This window comes from Artemia franciscana, chromosome 7 (genome assembly GCF_032884065.1).
Source record: "Artemia franciscana chromosome 7, ASM3288406v1, whole genome shotgun sequence".
Lineage (NCBI taxonomy): Eukaryota > Metazoa > Arthropoda > Branchiopoda > Anostraca > Artemiidae > Artemia > Artemia franciscana.
In genome coordinates this window covers 58040086-58054035 of record NC_088869.1, presented here as the reverse complement: position 1 = coordinate 58054035, position 13950 = coordinate 58040086, and the positions used below count along the sequence as shown (strand labels likewise).

At 34.6% G+C, this 13950-nt stretch overlaps 1 protein-coding gene across 5 annotated transcripts in view; it reads right to left on the bottom strand.

Annotated features, from left to right (window-relative positions):
- Nucleotides 1–13950, bottom strand: part of LOC136029531 (echinoderm microtubule-associated protein-like 2) — a 139517-nt gene that overhangs the window by 1869 nt on the left and 123698 nt on the right. For all 5 annotated transcript variants that reach the window (XM_065707998.1, XM_065707997.1, XM_065707999.1 and 2 more), the window contains 3 exons: nucleotides 7626–7742; nucleotides 3253–3340; nucleotides 258–484 (listed from right to left, as the gene is read on the bottom strand). In XM_065707998.1, the coding sequence (XP_065564070.1) occupies nucleotides 258–484; nucleotides 3253–3340; nucleotides 7626–7742 (432 nt within the window). The remainder of the gene's footprint in view (nucleotides 1–257; nucleotides 485–3252; nucleotides 3341–7625; nucleotides 7743–13950) is intronic.

Here is a 13950-nt window from a genome sequence, read left to right as displayed (position 1 = left end):
GAAGAATAAATTAACAATAGCTGAATTATGTATGCTATGAATAACTATAATTAAATATAATAATTCTAAATAGTTGAATTAAGTACAATTAAATTGGTTGTTCTTACTAAATTAAGAAACCATTTGAAGATTAATGGAGATGACAGACAGTGCCAATTAACTCTGTTTGGGACAATTAATATTGTAAACATAAACTCATCAAAACTGAGGATATAAAACTGAAGAACGAAACTGAAGGTATGAAACTGAAAATATACCTTGATGTTTGAAGCAGGGAACTGGTAAAGTCGCACTGTGCCAAAATCATCGCCAGTAACGAGCAAGCTGCCATCGTGAGATCTAGCACAATTGTTAATGTCGGTTCCATCGGCACCTTCTGGCCAGATGCCAACTGAATTGAAACTTATACGACATGTGTCAGTGGCCCATTGTACATCTTTCAATTGAGATGGTTGGAGTATCTGACGACAAGTGTTTGGATTCCCTGAAAACAAAGTAATATTTTAAACTAACGCAAAAAATTTTCACGATAATTTCAACCAGGTTTTTTTTCTTGGTGTGGTAAAATCTTGATAAAACCATGAATATCAGGTAAAGAAAAATTATTTAAACTAAACCAGCATCGACTCCCTGATTATTTGTTGAGAGGGAGTTTAAGGGTTCTATGCCAGCATTTTTCTAACCAATTCACTAATCCAGAAAATATTTCTCATTTTTTTGATAAATAGTCTGTTTACCTGCATTTTCAAGATCAAAGTGCGAGTTGGAGAAATATTGGGGAAGTCGAGCCCGATACCCCTCCCCCTAAATACATCGCTGTACTGAGCAAGTTTCTATGGGAAAAAACACACGCCCACATAACAAGAAAGCTGGGCAAGAATTTAAATAATAACTTGGATAAGTCATTATTTGAACATAATAAAATACCTCACATTCAACTACCTAGAAACCCTCTAGAGGCATAATTCTTTGGCTGAGGTAATCCTGTATGAACTAGGAGGACGTGGGCTGTTGCGGTATACAAGCCAGTTAAACAAGCCCTACTAACTAGGTAATTTGTACACCAAATTACGATAAACTGAATATTCTTTATTTCACGTCTATCCAACTCAGGTAAGTAAATTTGATTTCAGAAAGTCAGATTTCAGTCAGAAAGTCAAAGTCAGTGATTTCAGATTTCAAGCCTGCAAGCTTCGAAAACACCATGTATATGTTATCAGGTGCCTTCCAACAAAACAAGAACTGTTCTCGCAATAAACACCAAAAGGGTTATTTCCTTACCAAAAAACTATTTAGCACTAAATAATCCCAAAATATAGATGATTCAGACAAAAAATTAAGCAAAAGGACCTTGATAAATAGTCTAAAATTGCTGCTAATATTTCATTGTTAAAGTCCAATTTTCATGCTTTGACAATACCCAGGAGCTAATTAAAGTTTTTGTTGATCTCACACTATAGCAATAGCTTTGTTGCAGTGGCGGTCACTAATTTCAATAACTGTCGCTAACTATCAATTACTACTTTAATAATTAAGTTTATATACAAATAGAATAACCGATTAGAGAATCAAACATGAAGACAATGTTTATAAGAAACTGATTTTGTTTCTTTTTCATTATTTACTTTTCTATCACTTTATATTTACTTAAACTAAATAATTTAGGTAAAGGATAAAGGTCCTCCTGAGCCCTTGATGGCGCATAGGCCGTCAAATCGGTGTTTTAGTTGCTGTATCTTTTTTACAGGGACAGGTAAAAAACATGTCGTCAACGGGGACGATCTCTGGGATCTGTGTTACCAAACAAAGCATCAATCCAAAGAGCTACTACAGAGTAAACTAAACAATTTACCATGTTTTAAATATAAACAGTTTTCTAAGACGGTTCATGCGGTCTGTTTCATGGTAAAAAAATGGCCGAGGTAAGTAGTTTGAGGTAAGGTAAGTAGTTTGCTTAACTAGATTTTTGTCTTTATTTTGTTTAGTAGATCATGATCTTTTTAGTCATGGTTTTAGTCGGCCTACCTTATTTTTTTTGGAGAAGAACTCTGCCACCTATTAATCGCGAGATATTTTGGCGGTTTCATTAATATTTCTGTCAAGTATATCTATTTCGAGGTATAATTCAATAATGTATCACACTACTATTGTGATGCAGTTTAATAAAATCTGTCAACATTTCCTCGATGACTGAACCTTTCTTTTAATTTTTGTATGGTCTAAGAGAATATCCCAGTTATTCGTGACGGAAAATTTTCTGTTGCTGTCTTCTTTAATACTATTGTTTAGTATGCAATGAATTGCGAATACTTCAACTTGAGCGCTTGCATCTCCATATCTTGAGTTGAAATCGATGTTTAAAAGATGTTGAATTGGTGTTTAAAAGTTTCAACGAAAGCAGTGAATAAAAGTATAAATATTACTAATGGATAATTAAAATTATGAAAAATATTAATGAAGTATTAGTTTCCCAAACTTCCAGATTTTATTATCAATGATTTCTCTTGATCCCACGTCTCATGTTATTGACTTGGGTATGGGGGGGGGGGGGGGAGGAGTCAAAGGGAATATGATAACTGTATGTAGTTGTTGTTATTTCATATGAAAATTTTTACCTTATTATATCCTTAACTCTTTATTTTGCGAGAGGGGGGGTGTAGGAGGAAATATCCAGAAAACAATTATGCATGGATTATTGTATTGCATAGATATAAGAAACTATTCCTGTTTGTTGTTACAACAAATTGTGAAGGAATAATGACAAAGAAGTTATACCAACTATTTTCATACTTGTTAGAATGTCATTTACTGTGGGTCCATAGAGAATTGTTAAACGGCCCACATAAAATAATTTGTGGCGACGTGGTCCCAACTGGCTCACAGCTGAGGCCTCAAGGCCCCATTGGATCCACATCCCACGATGTGGGTATCCTGGGATATGGAGCTCGGAAATTCACATTACTGACCTCCATCCCAAGCCAGGACTTTAGGTTGACGACACGAGGACACGAACCCACGTCCTCGGCTCTCGGCCCAAAGAAACTCATAAAACAAACACGACACTACATTAGTGAAACTTTTACGTCCGTGTTTTTATACTACGTCTTTAACACTCTCTATGGGTAATAATAGGAAATGTATATAACAATGTCAAACAATCAAATGTAATACTAACAACAAAAAACTTATCTGGTACATATGCGGCACAGGTTTGTCTAATCAAACTTAAGCTGAATAAAAACGGCTACTTACAGAAAAGAACATCATGATCTCCGCTATTTGACCTGATCGCGGATCCATCCTCTGACCAATCAAGTTGGGTTATGAAGCTTGAATGTCCCTGAAATAAGAAAAAGCTTAGAAATAAAAGTGTACACGCGGTTGTGTAATATGATGAAACTGATCAAACAGTTCGTGGTAACGAATTGTAGCAAGAAGCGACCCGGCTCAATAGTTACCGAAACTCTAAAAAACGGAAGTTTGATACCAATATTTACATCGAAAGAATCGCATTTTAATGTGATTTTAAATATATGTTTCATCAAGTTTAGTCTTATCCATCAAAAGTTACGAGCCTGGGAAAATTCGCCTTATTTTAGAAAATAGGGGGAAACACCCCCTAAAAGTAGTACAATTTTAACGAAAATCACACCATCAGATTCAGCGTATCAGAGAACCCTACTGTAGAAGTTTCAAGCTCCTATCTACAAAAATGTGGAATTTCACAATTTTTGCCAGAAGACAGATAACGGATGCGTGTTTATTTGTTTTTTTGTTTTTTTTTTTTTTTCAGGGGCGATTGTATCGACTCAGTGGTCCTAGAATGTCGCGAGAAGGCTCATTATAACAGAAATTAAAAGATTAGTGCCCTTTTTAAGTGACCAAAAATTGGAGGGCACCTAGGCCCCCTCCCACGCTCATTTTTTCCCCAAAGTCACCGGATCGAAATCTGAGGTAGCCATTTCGTTCACCATAGTCAAAAAACCTAATAACTATGTCTTTGAGGACGACTTACTCCCCCACAGTCACCGTGGGAGGGGCTGCAAGTTATAAACTTAGACCGTTGTTTACATATACTAATGTCTATTGGGAAGTGTACAGACGTTTTCAGGGGGAGTTTTTTGGCTTGGGGGGGGGGAGAAGTTGAAGGGGGGTTACTTGGAAGGATTTTTCCATGGAGGAATTTATCATGGGGGAAGAGAATTTCAATGAAGGGGGCGCAGGACTTTCTAGCATTATTTAAAAAAACAATGAAAAAATAAATATGAAAAGTTTTTTCAAATGAAAGTAAGGAGTAGCATTAAGACCTAAAACGAATAGAAATTATTACACATATGAGGGGTTCACCTCCTCGTAATACCTAGCTCTTTACGCTAAAGTATTTTTAATAATTTCAACTATTTATTCTACGGCCTTTGTGATTCAGATGTCATTCTTAAGGAATTGAGACAAAATTCAAGTTTTAGTGTAAAGAGGGAGGTATTGACGAGTGGGTGAACCCCCTCATATACGTAATAAAACATACGATAATAGAAGTTCGTTACGTAAGTTAATTCGTAAATTACGTATATTTTTTACTAATGAAAACGTTCGCAAAAAATTAAAAGTTCTAGTTGCCTTTTTAAGTAACCAAAAAACTGGAGGGCAACTAGGCCTCCTCCCCCGCTCCTTTTTTCTCAAAATCTTCTGATTAAAACTATGAGAAAGCCAATTTAGTCAAAAGAAATTAAAATGCAAATTTCGTTTTCATTATTTATGTACGGAGAGCCAAAATCAAAACTTGCATTAATTCAAAAACGTTCAGAAATTAAATATAAAAAAACAAGTTTTTTTAACTGAAAGTAAGGGGCGATATTAAAACTTAAAACGAATAGAAATTACTCCGTATATAAAAGGGGCTTTTCCTCCTTAGCCACCCGCTCTTTACGCTAAAGTTTTTACTGCTTAAAAAGTAGAGTCAAGAGAAAGAGTCATGCAAAAAATAATAGAATGGATCCAACCATTTTCTGAAAATGTTCAGAAATATTTCTTCAGTTTTAAATATAAGCTTTGCACTCAGATTTGACATTATCATTTAGTGCATTTATGGGTCTGGGTCGTAGGAACAAAAAAAGCTCTTAATGATGAAAGAATAAATAAATATTCAGAGAACTTCATACTGATGCCAAATGAGGTTAACAAACAAAGCAAAAGGGTTAGAAGAAATTTACTGAGGAAACAACACTAAATGAATAAATAAATATTCAGAGAACTTCATACTGATGCCAAATGAGGTTAACAAATAAAGCAAAAGGGTTAGAAGAAATTTATGGAGGGAAACAACACTAAATGAATCTTCAGAGCAGTTCATTCTGATGCTGAAAAGCATAAAAAAAAACACCTCAAAAAGTGATATAGTTGGTGTCATGCCCACCTGAAGTACGGTTGGTAACTCAATATCAATTTATTTCATAAAAAGGCTTTTTCTAATTGTTTTTGGCGTACTAATAAAATACCCGATTCTATTTAAGCCAAGACATCATATCCTGTCCTAGTCCTAGAAATCTAGGTCCTATCCTGTCCTAGAAATCATATCCTTTTTTGTCTTAGTAGGTTCAAGTCATTTCAAATAATGGTATGGCTTTTTCCACAAAGGAAATTTGTTGGCTGACTGTTCTAGTGCGTCCGACAGCAAAAAACGACAACAATAGTTGAAAATGGCAACTTTCAGGGATTGGTAAATGCGCTATGTTTACATTGAAGTAAATGTGATCACTTTTGTTAGTTTCCTAGTTGTCAGTAAGCGTTTTAGCTAGCACGTGGCGTGGCACGTGGCTTGCTATCTTTTGCAATTCACATCCGGGGAAGTTCAGGAGAACCTGCTAAGTCGGATAAGAGATGCGTGAACACACTCTACCCTCTTTCCTAAGGAAACTTCGAAAACATTTCAAGAAAACGATGAAAACTTTAGATTAAATCGATTTAGATTAAATGGAACGGTCGCAGCCATTAAATAGCTATTTTATTATTAATCCCCAATAATTCATAAGTGAACTATAAATGTTCTATTCGGGAATAATAGAAGACTGGAAAGCATACACAAAGTAAGACAAATTAATAATGCTCGGCAATATGCTGACATGAGGAAAAGAAATTCTAGTCTCCCTTATCCTCCCTGAGGATCCCTGGGCATAGATAAGACCTTATGTCTGTGAAAATTAACATCTCAAATCTTTCAGTATTGGCCTTTAAGATCCACTTTGGTTTTTATATCAACATAAGCAATTCTAAAGTAGTTGTTCAGCTGTCAGCTTGCCGATATGTTCTTTTGAAGGAGCATAGACTAAGCTTAATGATTTAGCGTAAGGGTCATTCGATAAAGCCAATATCTACTTTTGAATCAACTCAAAATGCCTTCTCTAGCCTTCCATGTACAGTGGTACAAGAAAATAACATGTGACATTCTGAAATATCCGACTTACATTCCAAGAGCCATACTTTAGAACACTGTGGCAATTTGGTCCAGAGCTAGGGTGTCATAGGTATTACAGCGCTCAGGCTAGTCGTCCTATTGAGAGATGCCTGCACGAATATTATAGCTTCGTTGTTGATTCAGCTTTGTGTAACTTATAGCCAAGGTGTATGCGTGGAATCAATTGGTGCAATCATAATCTATGCATCCCTTACCACTACAGGCATAGAAACGACTTAGTGACCTTGTTGCTAAAGAGTGCTTTACATACAAATTATTAAATTGTCCTCCTGCAGAATTAGAGTGGTACATGTCTCACTTTTTATTTGGCACCTGCTTCTGGTAATAGAAAGCATCTGTTACTTCTCACACGGTGTGTGAGAAGCATTTGTATATAAAGCATCTGTATAGAAAGCACTGTGTGGACAAACCATCCATTAAGTTGGAAACTGTCCAGTTAGTTATTACTTTAGAGCATTGTGTCTTATCAGAGTTTTTACTAGCGTATCTTACCTATGCAAAAGATTAAACAAAAAATAAGTTTTTTTTTCAACTAAAAGTAAGGAGCTACATTAAAACTTAAAACGAGCAAAAACTATTACGTCTAAGAGCCCCTCCTCAATATCTCGCTCTTTACGATAAAGTTTGACCTGTTGTTCCAACTATTTCAAATGACTCCTGAAACACAAGTGCCATCTGCTTCTGGTAATAGAAAGCATCTGTTACTTCTCACACGGTGTGTGAGAAGCATTTGTATATAAAGCATCTGTATAGAAAGCATCTGTATAGAAAGCACTGTGTGGACAAACCATCCATTAAGTTGGAAACTGTCCAGTTAGTTATTACTTTAGAGCATTGTGTCTTATCAGAGTTTTTACTAGCGTATCTTACCTATGCAAAAGATTAAACAAAAAATAAGTTTTTTTTTTCAACTAAAAGTAAGGAGCTACATTAAAACTTAAAACGAGCAAAAACTATTACGTCTAAGAGCCCCTCCTCAATATCTCGCTCTTTACGATAAAGTTTGACCTGTTGTTCCAACTATTTCAAATGACTCCTGAAACACAAGTGCCATCTAGTTAGAATAGAAAACTTAAAAAGTTAAAAAAAAACGTCAATAAAAAGTTGCAAAAAAGTAAAAAAAAAAAAAAAAAAATCACAAAATATAACTTACCGTACACCTGCCAACACGATTCGCTTTCTTATAATCATCGTTTAGTTGATATAAGTAAATGTGATTATCCCGAGAACCAATAGCCAACGTTTTGCCATCAGGAGAGAATCTTATCACCTAAAAGTTAATAGCAACAACATAATTTAGTATATTGAGCAGGGTCAAACGTTTATCAAGGCGTTATCCTACGTTACATAAGCTCTTAAAATTAGGCTAAGACTCAAATTCAAGGGATTTCTCTACCTAAAATCAAAGAAAAAAAACTGTTTCTTTGAAACAGTGGGCCTATGACCAGTTATCCTGGTCCTCAATATCTTCATCTGCACACACTTCGTACATATGTGGGAGGGGGGGGGGGGCTATAGAGTCATTCTTCTAAATATTGAAGGTTTTATTATGGGTTCCATATTTCTAAAAGTTTTCGTATCCTTGTACATTTGTCCTTGAATTTATCCATTTACTTATAGACTTGCCATAAATTTTAGAGAAGTTAGACACAAGTCTTAATTCACTCACAGAAATTGCAAGGCCATATTTACTTCATATGATCAGGTTAAACCGGCAATGGTTCGAAAAAAAAATGTTTTAACACATCATTCCAAGATCATGTGACAGGATTTTATGCGCTATATAAAAAAAATTTGGAATTTATTATTTACTTTTACTCCGCAAAATAGTTTTAACATGTTTTTGTAACTGAAATCTTCAATAAAAACCCCATAATTTCTCACTTCCCTGTAATTTGTCTATTCGTAGTTTTTTGAAAATATATTTATTTTTGCTATACTACATAAAAATGTAGGAAACAAATTACTAAGCATGATAAAATTTACTAGACTTGGTGATGTTTAAGAGACAGAAATTGTGGTTTTAGGAAAATAAGGTGTTGACTAAATTTTAACACTAAGGTTACAAGAAGGGTTGCGTCCTTTCCCCGTTTATATAACTTAGTTTGAAAGTTGTGATAAGACAGATGAGATATTTATAAAAAATCAACTATTACAAGAACAAATGATCCAGATCTGTATTTCGGAGTAAAAAAGAGAAAAATGCCAAAGAACATCAAAACAATATAATTTAAAACACAAGAAATATAGCAGAATGGGAAAATGAGGAGAGCCTGAGTGAGCCTACGGGAGAGCGTGGTACCACAAAAGATAGTGAAACGCTCTTAGACTTAGATTCTACAAAAAATTGGCGTCCTAGATAAAATATCAGGGAACGGAAGAGGCAATGTTAGTTACATGTGCAGCATTATCAATAAAGATGTGGTGAAGACGTAAAATTAGAATCTCCAAAGCACAGGGTGCAGTTAAAAGTTTGGAAGAATTGAAAGAAAAAAAAAGCGGAAGAAGTATTGCAAACAACACAAGAAAAGCAGTTTAACTTGATCGAGAAAATATATTGAGAGTAGAAAGTTTGATCAGCAGCAACATCTTAAGAAATTGAAAAAAAGAAATTTCTTGTGTATATTTATCTCGAGTTATCAGAAAGGAATCGTGCGCCAAACCATTTTCTAGATCTCGCTGGTTTTTTTTTTTTTTTTTTTTTTTTTTTTTTTGCGGATGTCGAAGACCTCCCTTCACAAGAGTGGAGTCGGTCTGATATTGTAATTTCCTTTTATTAGCATTAAAGCTTGTTTGAATAGGCAATGCATTGAACACCCCCGAGAAAAGTCCCCCCAGACTCTACCCCAAATACTCCCAAAGAAGCTTACAATCGCCCCATCTTGGCTTGCCAAGTCTTTCCCAAAACTCACATTCAGTGGATAAGACAATAATCGAGGTAGGCGTTTATGTCAGTATCCATGATGGAAAGGAAAATGACTTTCGTGAGGTCCTTTCAAGGAGCTCCCGAAAAACGAAATAGAACCTCCCCAATCAAAAACAACTCCCTTCCCCTTGCTCCAACCCCACCCTCCCCAAACCTTGGAACATACATAAAAATATCTCCTGAAACTCCCTTTTAGATAAATAAGATAACTCTAATAAGGGTTGAAATTTTCAAATTGTTAAAAACAAATGTTTTCATCAAACCTCAATCGTGTTGGGTCTTTGCTAATGGCTCTCCAAGATTCTAAATCAGCAGAGATACTACTTAACTTAAAGACCCTCCTAAAATTCTTCTAAACATCCCAATAAAATCTGCTCTCTGGACCCAAAACCCCTACCCATCTAAAATAGCTGTGTATAACATTCTTTCAGGAATACCAAATCAAGAGCTAAAGGAAGAGCTACTCTGACAGAACTGGCAACCCAATCCCGTTTCAGATGTCATCCAACTCGGCAATGTCAAGCAAGTCTTACCCTTTCTCACTTAGAGAAAAAAGCAATATCCCAGGCCAGATTTTTCTCATTGGAAAAATGAAACCACACAAGCTTTACAAGCCCAAACTAATCCAATGCCAAAAATGACTAAACCTGGGATAATCAACAAACGAATGCAGTGAAATATTACAAACCCGCAGTAAATGTAAGAGTACCCCAAGGAATGCTAAATTCCAAAAAAAATCAGCCTACATGCATAAACTGCCAAGGTCCCTTGATTCTTCAAGTAAAACATTATGACCTGCATATAAAAAACTAGCACTAACACTCCAAAAGGCTGCAGATAAAGCTATACCTTATCCATTAGCAGCTCAGGAAGCAGATACAGCCTAATCACCCCAAACTAAACCCTTTACGAATCCACCCAATAATGACACTCACAGAACACCCAACTTCATTCCACCTAAAGCAACTAGCACCCCCACAAGACTCTTTCGCCAAAACACCCCAGCTCAAAATCCTACCGGAGAGTAACACCAAGGTTGAGCCAATTATCCTTCTCATCCAATAAGAGGTCTGCCTGGCCACCCTTCCCAAGCAGTACTGAATTAGAAGCAGTGCCAGGAATTAACCCTCTAATTAATGTCAACTCTGATGAACAACCAAACAAGCTAACACCTAATATACGCCTCTCCATATTAAACTCTAATGTAGTTCAGTCTATGACCCAACTACGGCCATAGAAAACAATAATCATAAATGAATTGACAAACATATACCTACCCAATCGCATGCTTATTCAAGGAAAAAGAATCTTTCTTTACTCCTAACAAAGAAAAACATTGACACACAGTCAAATGAAAACTAAAGCAACAAAGCAGCACATCCCAATAATTCAGTGGAATGTAAGGTCATTTTCAGAAAATAAGTTAAATGAATATCTTTTATGAACAAAAATCCACTGATATTGCTTGGCTTTAGAAAACCCACTTGACCCAAAACCAATAAAAAAAGTCCCCAAGATATACAATCCTGAGAAAAGATAGGTCATCAAAGAGAAAGGTAGGGGGAGGGGGATGAAGCATCAATAATATCAAATTTTTTGGAATTAATTTTATAATGTTAATTTTATATATAATGTTGACGCGATTGGAATTAATGTTTGACAGAATCACATCAAAATATAGCTGGTCCGGAGCTTCTATAGCCCCAATGATGAAACCAAAGATGCTATGGATTTCTTTAGTTATCTAAGCAATTCTAAGATGCTAAAAAATATAATTATTTGAGGGGATTTTAATGCCCACAGCCATTTGTGGGGGATAAGCCAGCAAATAAAGCTGGTAAATTTATTGGACATTCGATCTCAGATAATATTAAATTTATCAATTGCTACCCATCCAAATTTAAATACATATCTTAACCCTAAAATTGGTAAACTTTCCACAATCGATCTTTAAACTGTGTCCATAAATATTTTGAATAAAATTTATATAGAGAAAATTGACAACTTTTGCACGGGCCACTTTGCCATAGTTTATTCAATCAATGAACTCGCTAAAACTCAGCCCCATACCCCAAATATATTAACACCAAAGTGGGCCATGTTCAAGAATAAGCTTAATGATGAAATTATATGTAAATAATAAGTATATTTAGCCTATATGATATAATAAGTATATATATATATATATATATATATATATATATATATATATATATATATATATATATATATATATATATATATATATATATATATATATAAATATATATATATATATATATATATATATATATATATAATTGACAAGTAAAATAAGTACTATATATAAAAAAAGTATAATAAGTCTCACCCAGGGATCATATATTTCAACTATAACAGCTGACACACATGCTGAAGTTTTGGAAACCGTACTAACAAATGCAGCTAATCATCCTATCCCCAAGACAACACCTAAGAAAACAGTCCCTAAACACACTCCTAAAGCATAGAGGTCAAATGAGTGCCAAAATAGAGAACAAAAAAGGCAGCTAGGAGAACATAAAAAAAATCTCCAGCTACGTATTTAAATAAATTACAAGCAGAGGCTAATCTCAAAATTCTATATTAAAGACTATATATAATTACTGGAATAATTTTGGAAATAATCAATCCAGAGAAAACACATGAGCCAATTATACATAAGATCAGAAGCCACATTTGTGGAAAAAAAAAAACATCTCCCAACCCACTCCAGTATGAGCTATTATATAATAATACCCGTTATGATAATGATAATGAAAAGGCAAACTTATTTGCGACTTTTTTCTCTAATAAGCTACTATCAAATAATAGTAGCAACACCATCCTAATTTCCATAAATCCCATATAACAGTCTCGCCCAGGCTCAGAGTATATAATACGTCCATGCACAATTTATGAACTGAATGATGCAATACAACACATTATGGCTAAAGCTACTAGTAGCTATGACAACAAACACCCTACATGGATAAAGAATTTCACCCCTTCTTATAAATAGGAACTACTAAATTGCTATAATCATGCATTGGTAACTTCCAAATTCCCCAATGTTTGGAAATGTTCGTCCCTCCTACCAGTTTTAAAGAAAAATAAACCCAAATATGACCCTGAATCTTACAGGCGTATGATAATTCCTCCTGTGCTGGAAAGATTAACAGAGAAAATGATTTACAACCAATTCCTTTGATTTGTCGAGAAGAATAATAAAATACCTCATACTCAAACTGGCTTCAGGAAACACCACTCCACAACGAATGCTTTTTTGAGCTAAGATTGTTGTTTAAATCAACCTTTCTCTCTCTCTTTTTCTCTCTAACAAATGCCATCAATGAATCTCATTAAAAAAATAATATCCTATTAGCTGTATTCCTAGATTTCGAAGGGGCATATGACAATAGAAACCACCAGACCCTTTTAGCCAAACTTGCAAATCTTTTATTACCCCCAAAGCCATCAAAAACACAATAAAAACATGCTATAGGAAAATCAGAATAATAAAAAGAATAATCTTTTTAAAAAATAATCTATAAAAATAATATAATCTATAATCTATAAAAATAATAATCTATCAAAAAGATAGAATAATAATCTATAAAAAGAATAAAAAGAATAATAATAAAAAGAATAATCAGAATAATCAGAATAATAAACTATCCACACCCTGGTGTTGTAATGAGAAAACTTTGCTCCAATTCTACAAATCACATATAAGACCCCATACTCATTATGGGCTCATTGTTTATGGTACTTGTGCTAAGACCCAGCTGCAGAAAATTGAAACAACACAACACAAAATGAATTGAATTGAAACCCGTTATAATACACATGAAAAACGGAGTATAATGTGAATAAAAGAAAAGAGGAAAAAGAAAATGACCTAAAAAAACTAAACGACACTTCATCTTACTTAAAAACAATTAAAACATACAAAAGCAAAAGCAAAACATTTCTTGTATCAAAATAGCGCTCCATGGGTGCCGACCAATTCTGCTATTATAGGTTTCTATGCCTTTTCTGATAGAAGCATTTGGGTCTATGATGCCGTAATCCGGATATAATCTGTCTTACATTTGGTCTTAGGCAACCAACAAGTGCTCAGTTTCTGCTTGCTGAGAGTGGATTACCAACAATGAAATACAGACGAAGATATGTTTTAATAAATTATCTGACAAAAAATTGAAGTCAATAGCTCACATACCCTGCATAACTGATTAAGAAATCCATACTTGCATAGAGCCATTGCAAATGAATTTACAAGTTCCCAGAAACAACTCCCAATACCAGCAAAGTCTATTGCACCTACATTCCGCCATACCCCTCATGGAGTTGGTCAGTCCCCATAATAAATACTAATTTCTCAAAGTGGACATATGAACTTACCCGCATTGCTTTCATCCAGAAAAAATTTGTTGAATTTAATACAAATACATATGAAAACCATTTCCCATTTTTTGTTGATAGGTCCAAAATGAATGAGAAGCTGGCAAATGGAGCTTTTCTCTCACCCCTCGATAGCGGAATGGGTGTAAGA